General features: G+C 41.1%; 1 protein-coding gene across 3 annotated transcripts in view; it reads left to right on the top strand.

Moving 5' to 3' along the window:
- The window catches only part of LOC139755051 (uncharacterized), a 502,140-nt gene that overhangs the window by 129,241 nt on the left and 355,425 nt on the right, over positions 1 to 17,474 (top strand). For 2 of the 3 annotated variants that reach the window (XM_071673055.1, XM_071673054.1), the window contains one exon: positions 12,635 to 13,108. The exons of the other annotated variant lie outside the window; for it this stretch is intronic. In XM_071673055.1, the coding sequence (XP_071529156.1) occupies positions 12,641 to 13,108 (468 nt within the window). In that variant the 5' untranslated portion in view covers positions 12,635 to 12,640. The remainder of the gene's footprint in view (positions 1 to 12,634; positions 13,109 to 17,474) is intronic. 3 annotated transcript variants of the gene reach the window in all.

Raw genomic sequence — 17,474 nt, 5'->3', positions numbered from 1 at the left:
AGCCTTGGATGATGTATCTTTGCTTAGCTGGATCAATCTTTTTTTTTTTTTTTTTCTTTGTCGCTGTCTCCCGCGTTTGCGAGGTAGCGCAAGGAAACAGACGAAAGAAATGGCCCAACCCACCCCCATACACATACGTCCACACACGCAAATATACATACCTACACAGCTTTCCATGGTTTACCCCAGATGCTTCACATGCCCTGATTCAATCCACTGACAGCACGTCAACCCCGGTATACCACATCGATCCAATTCACTCTATTCCTTGCCCTCCTTTCACCCTCCTGCATGTTCAGGCCCCGATCACACAAAATCTTTTTCACTCCATCTTTCCACCTCCAATTTGGTCTCCCACTTCTCCTCATTCCCTCCACCTCCGACACATATATCCTCTTGGTCAATCTTTCCTCACTCATTCTCTCCATGTGCCCAAACCATTTCAAAACACCCCCTTCTGCTCTCTCAACCACGCTCTTTTTATTTCCACACATCTCTCTTACCGTTACGTTACTTACTCAATCAAACCACCTCACACCACACATTGTCCTCAAACATCTCATTTCCAGCACATCCATCCTCCTGCGCACAACTCTATCCATAGCCCACGCCTCGCAACCATACAACATTGTTAGAACCACTATTCCTTCAAACATACCCATTTTTGCTTTCCGAGATAATGTTCTCGACTTCCACACATTCTTCAAGGCTCCCAGGATTTTCGCCCCCTCCCCTACTCTATGATCCACTTCCACTTCCATGGTTCCATCCGCTGCCAGATCCACTCCCAGATATCTAAAACACTTTACTTCCTCCAGTTTTTCTCCATTCAAACTTACCTCCCAATTGACTTGACCCTCAACCCTACTGTACCTAATAACCTTGCTCTTATTCACATTTACTCTTAACTTTCTTCTTTCACACACTTTGCCAAACTCAGTCACCAGCTTCTGCAGTTTCTCACATGAATCAGCCACCAGTGCTGTATCATCAGCGAACAACAACTGACTCACTTCCCAAGCTCTCTCATCCACAACAGACTTCATACTTGCCCCTCTTTCCAAAACTCTTGCATTCACCTCCCTAACAACCCCTTCCATAAACAAATTAACCATGGAGACATCACACACCCCTGCCGCAAACCTACATTCACTGAGAACCAGTCACTTTCCTCTCTTCCTACACGTACACATGCCTTACATCCTCAATAAAAACTTTTCACTGCTTCTAACAACTTGCCTCTCACACCATATATTCTTAATACCTTCCACAGAGTATCTCTATCAACTCTATCATATGCCTTCTCCAGATCCATAAATGCTACATACAAATCCATTTGCTTTTCTAAGTATTTCTCACATACATTCTTCAAAGCAAACACCTGATCCACACATCCTCTACCACTTCTGAAACCACACTGCTCTTCCCCAATCTGATGCTCTGTACATGACTTCACCCTCTCAATCAATACCCTCCCATATAATTTACCAGGAATACTCAACAAACTTATACCTCTGTAATTTGAGCACTCACTCTTATCCCCTTTGCCTTTGTACAATGGCACTATGCACGCATTCCGCCAATCCTCAGGCACCTCACGATGAGTCATACATACATTAAATAACCTTACCAACCAGTCAATAATACAGTCACCCCCTTTTTTAATAAATTCCACTGCAATACCATCCAAACCTGCTGCCTTGCCAGCTTTTATCTTCCGCAAAGCTTTTACTACCTCTTCTCTGTTTACCAAATCATTTTCCCTAACCCTCTCACTTTGCACTCCACCTCGACCAAAACACCCTATATCTGCCACTCTATCATCAAACACATTCAACACACCTTCAAAATACTCACTCCATCTCCTTCTCACATCACCACTACTTGTTATCACCTCCCTATTTGCGCCCTTCACTGAAGTTCCCATTTGCTCCCCTGTCTTACGCACTTTATTTACCTCCTTCCAGAACATCTTTTTATTCTCCCTAAAATTTAATGATACTCTCTCACCCCAACTCTCATTTGCCCTCTTTTTCACCTCTTGCACCTTTCTCTTGACCTCCTGTCTCTTTCTTTTATACATCTCCCACTCAATTGCATTTTTCCCTGCAAAAATCGTCCAGATGCCTCTCTCTTCTCTTTCACTAATAAACTTACTTCTTCATCCCACCACTCACTACCCTTTCTAAACAACCCACCTCCCACTCTTCTCATGCCACAAGCATCTTTTGCGCAATCCATCACTGATTCCCTAAATACATCCCATTCCTCCCCCACTTCCCTTACTTCCATTGTTCTCACCTTTTTCCATTCTGTACTCAGTCTCTCCTGGTACTTCCTCACACAAGTCTCCTTCCCAAGCTCACTTACTCTCACCACCCTCTTCACCCCAACATTCACTCTTCTTTTCTGAAAACCCATACAAATCTTCATCTTAGCCTCCACAAGATAATGATCAGACATCCCTCCAGTTGCACCTCTCAGCACATTAACATCCAAAAGTCTCTCTTTCGCGCGCCTGTCAATTAACACGTAATCCAATAACGCTCTCTGGCCATCTCTCCTACTTACATACGTATACTTATGTATATCTCGCTTTTTAAACCAGGTATTCCCAATCACCAGTCCTTTTTCAGCACATAAATCTACAAGCTCTTCACCATTTCCATTTACAACACTGAACACCCCATGTATACCAATTATTCCCTCAACTGCCACATTACTCACCTTTGCATTCAAATCACCCATCACTATAACCCGGTCTCGTGCATCAAAACCACTAACACACTCATTCAGCTGCTCCCAAAACACTTGCTTCTCATGATCTTTCTTCTCATGCCCAGGTGCATATGCACCAATAATCACCCATCTCTCTCCATCAACTTTCAGTTTTACCCATATTAATCGAGAATTTACTTTCTTACATTCTATCACATACTCCCACAACTCCTGTTTCAGGAGTAGTGCTACTCCCTTGCTCTTGTCCTCTCACTAACCCCTGACTTTACTCCCAAGACATTCCCAAACCACTGTTCCCCTTTACCCTTGAGCTTCGTTTCACTCAGAGCCAAAACATCCAGGTTCCTTTCCTCAAACATACTACCTATCTCTCCTTTTTTCACATCTTGGTTACATCCACACACATTTAGACACCCCAGTCTGAGCCTTCGAGGAGGATGAGCACTCCCCGCATGACTCCTTCTTCTGTTTCCCATTTTAGAAAGTTAAAAAATCTTATTTTTATATTTATATTGGAGGGTCCAGTCTCAGACTTAAGTCCTCATGAAGGCTGGGCCTTAATTGAAATACAGAAAGGTCAAGGAAAGGGGAAAAAAGGAGAGACAAGGGAAAATATTTTCAGTTTTGGAGGAAGTTAAAAACTTGTCTTTTAAATGTGCCAGGTCATAGTTATAAAGAAAGATATAAGGGGGTAGAGAGTGCTTGTGATTTAAGGAGTAGGGAAAGAAACAGTTATCAAAACAGCCCATCCTTGAGTAGCCAGCAGTCACATGGTAATCATGTGACAGAGTTGCTTGCTGAGCATTACATGGTTTAACTAGTGGTTGGGACACACAAACAGCTAGCTCTTGGGAACAAAAACCGGAGGACTACCTAAAGAAGAGGGAATGTGACCCATCATTGTATTCAGAGCAAATGGGTCAAGTTTTGATGTTAGCCTGGGAGAGTTGATAAGTTGGAGTGCTTTTGACTCAAATCTGTCAAGTAAAGAAACAGAGTAAGAACTACCCAGATGTGAAAGAGATACTATACTCCATGCAAGGATGGATCAGTCCTTTATACATAAAGGGCAACTGTTTGGAAGAAAGGAAATTTAAACATCTTAGCAGGGACTCCATGTATCTAAGAGGCAGAATTAGCTATTTCTGTAAAGTGGGGTTTCCAAGATAGAGTGGAAGTTACAGTAATAACAAGTATCTTCATTGAGCTAAAAGGTGCAATTACAGAATCATGGAGAAAAGTTGTGAAGAATTTCCAGTAGAGAATGGGAAGAAACTGTGTCTCAGAGGCATTAAACTCAAGTACATTTCATCTACCCCACTTGAGAAATCCTGTCCAAGTCTGAGTGTATTTGGGAAGGTGTTGAGATGAGATGCAGATCAAGTGAGAGAATAAAGAGGAGAATTGGATGTGGAGAAATCTGGTTTTGAGTCATCCGCATATGAATGCATTTGGTTATTTGTAGAAGAGAGGAAGTCAATGATAAAATGGAGAAAAAGTATTGGGAACAGAACAGAACCATGAGGGGCAACATTGTTGACTGAGAAAGGGGTAAAGGCTGATCCATCAACATTAATGTTGATGGATCAGCCAGAAAGGACTAGATTTGAGGGAGCAAAGTGAAGGAGGGGAGCCAAAAGAGGGGAGCTTAGAGATGAGACCCTGATGTCACTTCCTGTTAAAAAGCTTTGGATATGTCAGCAGCAACTACTTGGGATTTCTCAAAATCTCTAGTATTATGACCAGACATTAGTAAGTTATGAAAGAATACCACTAATGGGTTTCACCTTACAGAAGCCGTACTTGTGATCAGAGAGGAGACTGAGATTCAAGATTCCTAAGGATATGGGAGTTAAGGAGAGATTCAAAGACTTTGGAAATGGTAGATTTCAGAGCAACAGGACAATAGTTAGAGGGGTTAGGATGGTGATTTTTCTTAGGGATGGGATGTACCAATACATACTTCCAAGAAGAAAGAAAAGTTCTTGTTCTTAACCAGAGATGGAACAGTTGAGCAAGCACAGGTGCAAGTCTGAGGCACACTCTTTCAGTACACATGGGTGGATACTATTAGGATCATGAGCCTTGCTTGTGTACAGAGACTAAAGCGCTTTTTGGACGGTTTGAAAAGAGATTACAGGGATGGGTGTAAGATTGATAAGAGGAGCATTAGAGGATGAAAGAATGTTAAAGTCATCCAAGGTAGAGTCAGAGGAGATATAAGAACCAAAAGAGTTGCTTTGTCTTTGGGAGAGACAGCTGTAGTACCATCAGAATGAAAAAGTGAAGGAAAGGTAGAGTGCAGAAATTGTTAGCAGTGGCCCAAGTTAAAGACCAGAAAGACCAGTCAGAGGATGAGGAGAGGTTATTGCACTTCTTTTGAATAAAGGAATGCTTTTCCTCACTAATGATGTTTGTGCTATGATTACAGACAGAGATGAATATTGAATGGGAGTCAGAGTAAGGGGAGTTTTTCCAAGCATGATTTGTCTGATCCCTTGCCCATGTGTCCTCAAAACAGGAATGGGTGAACTATGGATTAGAAGAAGAGGTCATTTTAGAGAAAGAGGGCAATATATGTGATAGTAACGTTCTTGAAAGTGGTCTTGTAAGTCATATAATGTAAATGATGGAAATATATTGTTGCATTATTATTAATAGCACAGTACCAAATGTCATGCCAGTGAAAAACTACAGTGTACATTTACCAGGATATTTAAGGTATGATACAATTGTGTAGTGAATTCTATGAATGAGAACAGAAAATGATTTCTAAATCCAGATGCAGTGTTCTCTTCAGGGAAAATGTGAATTTTCAAGGGCATTCTCTTCCAGAATGATCCTGTCTTGTTCATGCTAAAAATCTGCTTAGAGGATATATGCCTTCCTTGATAATAGTCTTAGAGGGCTCTCAGGAAATTTTTGGCAGCTTCACCAATCATCTTAATTTTGTAGCATTTCATAAGATTCACAAGCCAACCAGGACTTCCTTGAAATGTCGACAATGATCCTTCTTCCACTTCCAGATCATCATATATACTGTGCACATGCTTGTATTACAAGTATGCTGACTGGAAAATCTTCATGAGTTTAGTGATCTCTCCAAAATTGGACTTCAGGATTACAAGGTCATAGATGCACAGATAAATGTTCCACTCTTGGCACTTTCCTTGATTTTCTCTGCACTGTCACAAATAATCTATAAAGTAGATTTGCTAAGTTCAAGGCCATGCTTATTACACTGGTCAACAAAATTGAACCTGTTTCATCATCAAGGATGCAGTGTAACCTTTCTAGACCTATTTCTGGTGCAGATTATGAATTTTTAGTCCATTTCAGAACAACACATCTCATTTTCTTTCTATGGATACATACTTTTTCAGTTCGACTGCAGCTACATGATGCATAGGTGAAGGTAAAATGATAAGATTTGTACCAGTTCAAACTTTTTATTGCAGAAATTTAGTATTCCTAGGTAGAAGGTATATAAAGAAGATACTGTCCAGAAGGACAAGGTAAAAATGTTGAGCTTTTAACCTTCTATGGCACTCTTCACAAGCTAAAAGTGCTTAGTTTTGGACCTCCTATGGTGCTCTGACTCAGGTTTGTCCCTGTATAACATCCAGCAGAATCTGCAAGCATTCCTTCATTCCAGAAACCCTGGTATTGATGCTCCATCACACTGATGTCCTAATGGAAGCATTTCCTTGTTCATCAGATGTGAATGGAGGAAATGCACCTTGAGCAACATCCTACATCCCTGAGCAGCATAGGATTTCAGAAATCCTTTTACGCTGCCTTCATATTCTGAAGATCTCGTGTTTCCCAAGAAATTTTCACTTTGCCAACCGAAAGAATTCCAGCCTTCCAGCTCCAAGTCATCAAGATGTTTGCTGAAATTGTGGTCTCTAAGGAGTTCCTTTATTTACGGACTCACAAAGATGCGTTCTTTCAACTTGGAAGAAGAATATTTTGCAAATCAACCAGAGACTTATCTGGACACTTATCCTGGACACTCGAAATTCCTGGCTCATATGATCTTTGTTGAAGCCAGTCCAACACCATGTGATACCTGGAAGTTTGCTTGATTATCCCAGAGGCATAAAAAGCATCAGATTGTGTGAATTCTGATTGCATTTCTCATCAGCATGCCAATCGCTTTCAAGTCCCCGCATATTTTCCAGTTATGATTTTTAAATTTTATGGCATCTAGGAGTGCCTGCAAGTACTCATAACACTTTCATGTGTGCTAAATGCCCTACAGGAATGAAGGTTTTCTTGTTCCCATTGTAGAGAAGCACCGCTTTCAGACATCTCTTACATGAGTTGATGAGCAGTTGCCATTGAGAGGGATCATGCTCTTGGAATAAGCAGTTGAATAATGCGTCAGTGTTGTCGCAAAAATAGAGCATCCCATCCACGGAAAAATGAGAAGTAAGAGTCTGACTCCTTTTCCTGAAATAAGTTATGCAAGCATCCTTCTTGAGCAGATGTTTTTCTTTCAGACGAGATGCTAAAATTTGGCTTTATCTTTCAGCATTGCCAAATCTCTCATGAAAAGTGGAAATGATTCAAGAAAGCAGATTGTGCTTTCAAAGTCAGCATCCAAAACTACATCAAATACACCACAAGTCATGTGTGATAAAAATTAGTTGTTCACCAGTGTTATTAGCTGTATGCGCACTTCTCTCATGATGTGTGAATACATCCATTTTAATCTCATTGGCAATGGCCTTATGCTCCTTAGCACCATTGTTATGAGGAAAACTCAAAAGATGCTATGGCATGATGCAAGGGGCAAAGCACAAGCAATATACAGTATACTGCAGCACAAAATACCACAGGACTCCTTGACTATAGACTGCATGCTCACCTTGCATACACGTGCTTCTCACACGGCACCATTAATGGCATACCACCACATTGCCAGACAGTGATGAATGCAATATTCCATACTTTCCCACATGAAAAAGGTGAAATGGACCACAAGCATTGTTTTGAAAATGGTGTAAAGCAAGTTAATTGGGATGTAAGTTTGAATGGAGAAGAATTGGAGGAAGTAAATTGTTTTAGATATCTGGGAGTGGATTTAGCAGCGAATGGAATCATGGAAGCAAAATTGAGTCACAGGATGTATGAGGGGGCAAAGATTCTGGGAGCAATGAAGAATATGTGGAAGGAGAGAATGTTATCTTGAAGAGCAAAAAATGGGTATGTTTGAAGGATTAGTGGTTCCAACATTGTTATATGGTTGCAAGGCATGGGCTATAGATAGGGTTGGAATGAGAAGGGTGAATGCATTGGAAATGAAATGCTTGAGGACAGTATGTGGTGTGAGGTGGTTTGATCAAGTAAGAAATGAAAGGATAAGAGAGAGGTGTGGAAATAAAAAGAGTGTGGTTGAGAGGGCAGAAGAGGGTGTGTTGAAATGGTTTGGACATATGGAGAGAATGAGTGAGGAAAGACTGACAAAGAGGCTATATGTGTTAGAGGTGGAGAGAAGAAGGAGAAGCGGGAGACCAAATTGGAGGTGGGAGGATGGAGTGAAAAAGATTTTGAGCCATTAGGGCCTCTACATACAGGAAGATGAGAGGCATGCAAGGAATAGAGTGAATTGGGATGATGTGGTATACTGGGGTCGATGTGCTGTCATTAGACTGAACCAAGGTATGTGAAGCATCAGGGGTAAACCATGGAAAGGTCTGTGGGGCCTGGATGTGGATAGGGAACTGACCTTTGGTGCATTACACATGACAGCTAGAGACTGAGTGTGAATGAATGTAGCCTTTTTTGTCTGATTTCCTGGCGCAAACTCGCTAAAGCAGGGGTTAGCAGTTCTGTTTTCTGTAGGGTGGGGTAGTGACAGGAATGGATGAAGGCAAGTATGAATATGTACATGTGTTTATATGTATAGGTCTGTGTATGTGTATGTATGTGTATGTATGTATGTATGTATGTGTATGTATGTATGTATGTGTGTATGTATGGGCATTTATGTATATATATGTATGGATATGTGTATGTATGGGCATTTGTATATTTTTATTTTATTATTTATTTATTATACTTTGTCGCTGTCTCCCGCGTTTGCGAGGTAGCGCAAGGAAACAGACGAAAGAAATGGCCCAACCCCCCCCCATACACATGTATATACATACGTCCACACACGCAAATATACACACCTACACAGCTTTCCATGGTTTACCCCAGACGCTTCACATGCCTTGATTCAATCCACTGACAGCACGTCAACCCCGGTATACCACATCGCTCCAATTTACTCTGTTCCTTGCCCTCCTTTCACCCTCCTGCATGTTCAGGCCCCGATCACACAAAATCTTTTTCACTCCATCTTTCCACCTCCAATTTGGTCTCCCTCTTCTCCTCGTTCCCTCCACCTCCGACACATATATCCTCTTGGTCAATCTTTCCTCACTCATTCTCTCCATGTGCCCAAACCACTTCAAAACGCCCTCTTCTGCTCTCTCAACCACGCTCTTTTTATTTCCAGACATCTCTCTTACCCTTACGTTACTCACTCGATCAAACCACCTCACACCACACATTGTCCTCAAACATCTCATTTCCAGCACATCCATCCTCCTGCGCACAACTCTATCCATAGCCCATGCCTCGCAACCATACAACATTGTTGGAACCACTATTCCTTCAAACATACCCATTTTTGCTTTCCGAGATAATGTTCTCGACTTCCACACATTTTTCAAGGCCCCCAGAATTTTCGCCCCCTCCCCCACCCTATGATCCACTTCCGCTTCCATGGTTCCATCCGCTGCCAGATCCACTCCCAGATATCTAAAACACTTTACTTCCTCCAGTTTTTCTCCATTCAAACTTACCTCCCAGTTGACTTGACCCTCAACCCTACTGTACCTAATAACCTTGCTCTTATTCACATTTACTCTTAACTTTCTTCTTTCACACACTGTACCAAACTCAGTCACCAGCTTCTGCAGTTTCTCACATGAATCAGCCACCAGCGCTGTATCATCAGCGAACAACAACTGACTCACTTCCCAAGCTCTCTCATCCACAACAGACTTCATACTTGCCCCTCTTTCCAAAACTCTTGCATTCACCTCCCTAACAACCCCATCCACAGACAAATTAAACAACCATGGAGACATCACACACCCCTGCCGCAAACCTACATTCACTGAGAACCAATCACTTTCCTCTCTTCCTACACGTACACATGCCTTACATCCTCGATAAAAACTTTTCACTGCTTCTAACAACTTGCCTCCCACACCATATATTCTTAATACCTTCCACAGAGCATCTCTATCAACTCTATCATATTCCTTCTCCAGATCCATAAATGCTACATACAAATCCATTTGCTTTTCTAAGTATTTCTCACATACATTCTTCAAAGCAAACACCTGATCCACACATCCTCTACCACTTCTGAAACCACACTGCTCTTCCCAAATCTGATGCTCTGTACATGCCTTCACCCTCTCAGTCAATACCCTCCCATATAATTTACCAGGAATACTCAACAAACTTATACCTCTGAAATTTGAGCACTCACTCTTATCCCCTTTGCCTTTGTACAATGGCACTATGCACGCATTCCGCCAATCCTCAGGCACCTCACCATGAGTCGTACATACATTAAATAACCTTACCAACCAGTCAATAATACAGTCAACCCCTTTTTTAATAAATTCCACTGCAATACCATCCAAACCTGCTGCCTTGCCGGCTTTCGTCTTCTGCAAAGCTTTTACTGCCTCTTCTCTCTACTGCCTCTTCTCTCTTTGCCAAATCATTCTCCCTAACCCTCTCACTTTGCACACTTCCTCGACCAAAACACCCTATATCTATCATCAAACACATTCAACAAACCTTCAGAATACTCACTCCATCTCCTTCTCACATCATCACTACTTGTTATCACCTCCCCATTAGCCCCCTTCACTGATGTTCCCATCTGTTCCCTTGTCTTACGCACTTTATTTACTTCCTCTAAAACATCTTTTTATTCTCCCTAAAATCTAATGATACTCTCTCACCCCAACTCTCATTTGCCCTCTTTTTCACCTCTTGCACCCTTCTCTTGACCTCCTCCCTCTTTCCTTTATACATCTCCCACTCATTTGCATTATTTCCCTGCAAAAATCGCCCAAATGCCTCTCTCTCCTCTTTTACTAATAATATTACTTCTTCATCCCACCACTCACTACCCTTTCTAATCTGCCCACCTCCCACGCTTCTCATGCCACAAGCGTCTTTTGCGCAAGCCATCACGCTTCCCTAAATACATCCCATTCCTCCCCCACTCCCCTTATGTCCTTTGTTCTCACCTTTTTCCATTCTGTACTCAGTCTCTCCTGGTACTTCCTCACACAAGTCTCCTTCCCAAGCTCACTTACTCTCACCACTCTCTTCACCCTAACATTCTCTCTTCTTTTCTGAAAACCTCTACAATTCTTCACATTTGCCTCCACAAGACAATGATCAGACATCCCTCCAGTTGCACCTCTCAGCACATTAACATCCAAAAGTCTCTCTTTCATGCGCCTATCAATTAGCACGTAATCCAATAATGCTCTCTGGCCAACTCTCCTACTTACTCATGTATGTCTGTCTTTTTAAACCAGGTATTCCCAATCACCAGTCCTTTTTCATCATACAAATCTACAAGCTTTTCACCATTTCCATTTACAACACTGAACACCCCACATACACCAACTATTCCCTCAACTGCCACATTACTCACCTTTGCATTCAAATCACCCATCACTATAACCAGGTCTCGTGCATCAAAACTACTAACACACTCACTCAGCTGCTCCCAAATCACTTGCCTTGCATGATCTTTCTTCTCATGACCAGGTGCATAGGCACCAATAATCACCCATCTCTCTCCATCCACTTTCAGTTTTACCCATATCAACTCCTGTTTCAGGAGTAGTGCTACTCCTTCCCTTGCTCATATCCTCTCACTAACCCCTGACTTTACTCCCAAGACATTCCCAAATCACTCTTCCCCTTTACCCTTGAGCTTCGTTTCAGTGCCAAAACATCCAGGTTCCTTTCCTTAAACATACTACCTATCTCTCCTTTTTTCTCATCTTGGTTACATCCACACACATTTAGACATCCCAATCTGATCCTTCGAGGAGGATGAGCACTCCCTGTATGACTCCTTCTTCTGTTTCCCCTTTTAGAAAGTTAAAATACAAGGAGGGGAGGGTTTCTAGCCCCCAGCTCCTGTCCCCTTTAGTCACCTTCTACGACACGTGAGGAATGCGTGGGAAGTATTCTTTTTCCCCCATCCCTAGGGATGATTATTATTATTATTATTATTATTATTATTATTATTATTATTATTATTATTATTGTTATTATAATTATTATTATTATTATTGTTATTATTATCATTATGTAACCTTAGGACTTCTCCAAAGGCTACTGCCATCTTCAGGCCTGTGGTATAATCAGTAGCATGGAAAGGATGGACTCCTTTGAAGTGGAAAATTCTTTGAAGAGATTGTATTCCAATGATAGAACCTTGCTGAAGGTGACTTATCACTTGAGACATAACCACAGTCCATTAGAATCTGGTAATGCCAGGAATTGAAGTAGACAAAGGAAAATGTATATATCAGAAAATGGTAATTGAATTGCAGTATTGTAAAGTAAGAAATGAGTGATAATGGGTTGAGTTTATGCCATAAGTTGTGCTTGTGTTATTAGTTACTTTTGACAACGTTTCCACTTGTCATGGCTAGACTCTTGGAAATCAGTTTAAGACCACACTGAGGGTTATTCTCAAACATTTATGTCATAATGTAATTCAATAATGAAGTGCTGATATTGTTAGAAAATGATGTTCATAGACTCTGTATTATGATTATTCTAGGGTATCATGGCTCCAAAACGTAAAGTGGTTGTTTCCTGTGGAACTTCAACTCTCAAAAAGAGAACCAGGAATGCACTTTCAATTCAAGATAAGCTTAAGCTTGTGGCTGACCGAGATAGTGGAAAATCTGTAACTGTTATTGCACGAAAATACAGCATTGGAGAACAAACTGTGCGGGATATTTATAAGAGAAAGACTGAATTGATGCATTTTGCTAATAGCATTGATAACTCTCTTGGACTAAAGTATATGAAGAATATTAAAAAGTGCAGTGGCCTGACTCAAATTGGGCCCCATATTTGGCAGCAGCAAAAAAATCAGTTAGAGGCTGTTTCAGACATATCTTCTATAGTCAAAGGCCAACATCAGCCAGTATGTGACACTTCAGATTTTGATGAGTCGCTGAACCTGTGGACTTACAGTACCTGTCATGGTTTTTACAGCAGAGATGTAACAGAGGAAAAATTCAGTTTGGTAAGTACACCTTGCATTGTATGTTGCTGAGATCCCTAATGATATAACTTACTGCTACCACAGAACTGCTGTCCATTACTACGCTTCTTTTTGCCATAAGAAATTGCATATCTACAATGACAGTATATTCAGTGATGGGAAGTGTATCATATTTTAACATTCAAGAAAACTTATATATTTGATTAGAGAGGATTGTTTGTTCTACTTGCATTTTTAGATATAGAACTTGATTGTACAGTGTTCTTTTTTGGAAGAGGGTTGTCATTATAGTTAGTAGTTAGTAGATGTTGGATTAGACAAGGAAATGCTACCTGAGGGAAAACTTTCAGGTAGGATGTAGTTGAGAGGGTAATGTTGACTGAGAAGAAAATTATTATTGAGATAAGGTATGTGGTAGTAAGAATACTATGTTGATGATTAGGTAGAGAAATCAGTGGAGACGCAATTTATGGGTGAGGTGGGCTAGTTTGTGGTCACATATATGGATTTATATAGTACTTGAGGTCTTGAAAGAAGGCATGTGCTGTACTATAGTTATGCCTTAATTGTATCTCACATCAGTTTGGTGGCTTGGCTTGAGACTTCATCTTTGCTTTGTTGACATCTTTCTAACTTGTGCAGGAGAATTATATGATAACCCTGTTGCATATCTTGTTGTGTCATATTGATTTATTGTAACCTCTCCATTTTCCTATTTACATGCAACTGCCATATTTTCTGGCTTTTATGATGCCCTTTTTTACACTAAAAATGTCTCCGGTTGTTGACACCTGTAAGTCATGTTGGTATTGTTTTTTCATACATATTCTCCATCTCTTGCATTAGCAAATCACCAAGAACAGATGGCAACTATAGACGAAAAAAGCCTTACTGGCCGCTTTCTTTGTTCTTTCTTTTGGAAAAATAAAACAAGAAGTGAGGATTTCCAGTCTTCTACTCCCACTCCTTTTAGTCCCCTCTTATGACTTGCAGGTAATACGTGGGAAGTATTCTTTCTCCTTTATAACTCTAAGTCATGTTAATAGTGGTTTTTTATTATTATTTTGCTTTGTCGCTGTCTCCCACGTTTGCGAGGTAGCGCAAGGAAACAGTGGTAAGTGTATATAATTTACTATGTAGATCAGCTGATTTATCATCTGTGTATATAATACATGCACCTTTCTCAAGGAAGTTTTCCTGCAAAATACTATGTAAGTCAAATTTGTGTAAATCTTACCTATTATCACATGGTAGAAATTGGCCAGTCCCAGCAGATCTTACCATATAAGACTATCAGTGATCAATAAGTGGTATTGGTGATTTTCCTGGGCCAAGGTATTTGATCGACACATCAAGGAAAAGACATGGTCTAAGCATGCTAAATTGTTGTAGGTATCAAATGCACTTATGAACTATAGGATTTTGATGTGTCTTCCATGTCTGCCCAGTATAGAGGAGCCCTTGTATAGTGATAGCTCATTTAGTGACATTTTGCTTTGAAAAGTCAAGAATTAGCGTACAGACTCTTGGAATGAGACTTCTTTGTGTGTGTGTGTGTGTGTGTGTGTGTGTGTGTGTGTGTATGTTGAATGCTCCAGTTACAGACAAAAATTGAAATAAAGATAGAATTATGAAGCAGAAAAAGAAAAGGGAATGTATTTACAAATTTTAGAGAACATGAAAGACCTGTCTTTTGAAATGTACCAGGCCCTAGGTATTGGGAAAGACATGAGAAAGTAGAGAGTTCCAAAGCTTTGACGTATAGGGAAAGAAGCAGGTATCAAAACGGCCCACCCTTGAGTTGCCGATGGCCACATAATAATCATGTGATGCATCAGCTTGCTGAGTATTGCATGATCTAACTAGTGGTTGGGGCACACAAGCAGCCAGCTCTTGGGAGCAGAAACCCAAAGTAATACCAATAGAAGATGGAAAGTGAACCAACTTTGAGGCATAAGGCAAAGGAATCAAGTTTGGAAGTTAACCTAGGACAGTTTGTAAGTTGAACTGCTTTTAACTCAACTCTGTCAAGTAAGGATACAGAGCTAGAACCACCCCAAATGTGAGAGCAGTACTCCATACAAGGACAAATCAATACCTTGTCTAAGTGGAGCAACCATTCAGAAGAGAAGTTTTAACATCTAAACAGGACATCGAGTTTCTTTAAGGCAGACTTATCTATTCCTGTAATGTGGGTTTCCTCAAGGGGGTGGCCAAGGTGATAGAGTCTCCATAACTAGTGAACTCCATTGCTGCTTCTTATCCTTTAGTGCCTCACCCTTAACAGGACACTGGAAGAGGTCGATTCTAGCACAGTGTTTTACAAAGGCTCCTACCTAATGATCCTACTGACTACTTCTACCTAATGTTTCTCCCTAATGCTTTTACTTAAATGTTCCTGCCTACTGCTCCTATCTACTGTTCCTACCATTTTGCCAAAAGCAGAGCTAGCACATACCACTCACCACAAGGAGAGCTTCTATATTTGTGGGCAGAATACCTGTCATCCATGTGTGGGTGAGGCAGAAAGAAAAGAGAGCTGCTTAGGTCAGAGACATGCAATTTGACAACCACTGAAGTGCTGGCACAGCATGCAGCCATCACTAACCCTCCCAATACACAGGCATATACCGTCCCTACACTCGAGAATGTGATATGAGTCACAAAAAATTGTGCTGTGTTGTTTCACTGTATACCCAAGAAGAAACACACAAATGGTTTCCACTTGAATTTGATTCCACCCTTGCTAAGAACCCTGGCCAGATTGCTGGTAATCTACCTGAGCAATATTAAAGAATCATCAGACAAGCTCAGAGAATCAACAGGAAACAAAGAATGCTGTACCAGTAGTCACATTCATTGAAACATGTTTGAGAGAAGATTTCTAGCCAAGATAAACACTCACACACACACACACACACACACACACACACATGATCAAGTGTGAAGGGGGAGAAAGAATACTTCCCACATATTCCCTATGTGTCATAGAAGGCGACGAAAAGGGGAGGGAGCGGGGGTCTGGAAATCCTCCCTTCTCGTTTTTAATTTTCCAAAAGATGGAACAGAGAATGGGGCCAAGTGAGGATATTCCCTCAAAGGCTCAGTCTTCTGTTCTTGGTGCTACCTCACTCATGTGGGAAATGTCGAAAGACGAAAGACTGGCCCAACCCACCCACATGCACATGTATATACATACACGTCCACACATGCACATATACATACCTATACATTTCAACATATACATATATATACATACACAGACATATATTTATGTACACATGTACATAATTCATATTTGCTGCCTTTATTCGTTCCCATCGCCACCCCACCATACATGTAATGACAACACCCTTCCCCGCACGTGTGCTAGGTAGCGCTAGGAAAAAACAACAAAGGCCACATCCGTTCACACTCAGTCTCTAGCTATGATGTATAATGCACCGAAACCACAACTCCCTTTCCACATCCAGGCCCCACAAAACTTTCCATGGTTTACCCCAGGCACTTCACATTCCCTGGTTCAATCCATTGACAGCACGTCGACCCCTGTATACCACGTTGTTCCAATTCACTCTGTTCCTTGCATATTCAGGCCCTAATCACTCAAAATCTTTTTCACTCCATCCTTCCACCTCCAATTTGGTCTCCCAATTCTCTTCATTCCCTCCACCTCTGACACATATATCCTCTTTGTCAATCTTTCTTTACTCATTCTCTCCGTGTGACCAAGCCATTTCAATATACCCTCTTCATCTCTCTCAACCACACACTTTTTATTAACACACATCTCTCTTACCCTTTCATTACTGTGTTGTTGACTGGTTGGTGAGGATATTCAGTGTATGTATGGCTCATGGTGAAGTGCCTGAGGATTGGCAGAATGCATGCATGCATAGAGCCATTTTACAAAGGCAAAGGGGATAAAGGTGAGTGTTCAAATTACAGAGGTATAAGTCTGGTGAGTATTCCTGGAAAATTATATGGGAGGGTATTGATTAAGAGGGTGAAGACATATACAGAGCATCAGACTGGGGAAGAGCAGTGTGGTTTAAGAAGTGGTAGAGGATGTGTGGATCAGGTGTTTGCTTTGAAGAATGTGTGTGAGAAATACTTAGGAAAACAGATGGATGTGTATGTAGCATTTATGGATGTGGAGAAGGCATATGATAGAGTTGATAGAGATGCTCTGTGGAAGGTATTAAGAGTACGTGGTGTGGGAGGCAAGTTGCTAGAAGCAGTGAAAAGTTTTTATCGAGGATGTAAGGCATGTGTATGAGTAGGAAGGGAGGAAAGTGATTGGTTCCCAGTGAATGTCGGTTTGCAGCAAGGATGTATGATGTCTCCATGGTCGTTTAATTTGTTTATGGATGGGGTTGTTAGGGAG

The sequence above is a fragment of the Panulirus ornatus genome, chromosome 18 (assembly GCF_036320965.1).
Source record: "Panulirus ornatus isolate Po-2019 chromosome 18, ASM3632096v1, whole genome shotgun sequence".
Classification (NCBI taxonomy): Eukaryota; Metazoa; Arthropoda; class Malacostraca; order Decapoda; family Palinuridae; genus Panulirus; species Panulirus ornatus.
This window is presented reverse-complemented; position numbering and strand designations above follow the sequence as displayed.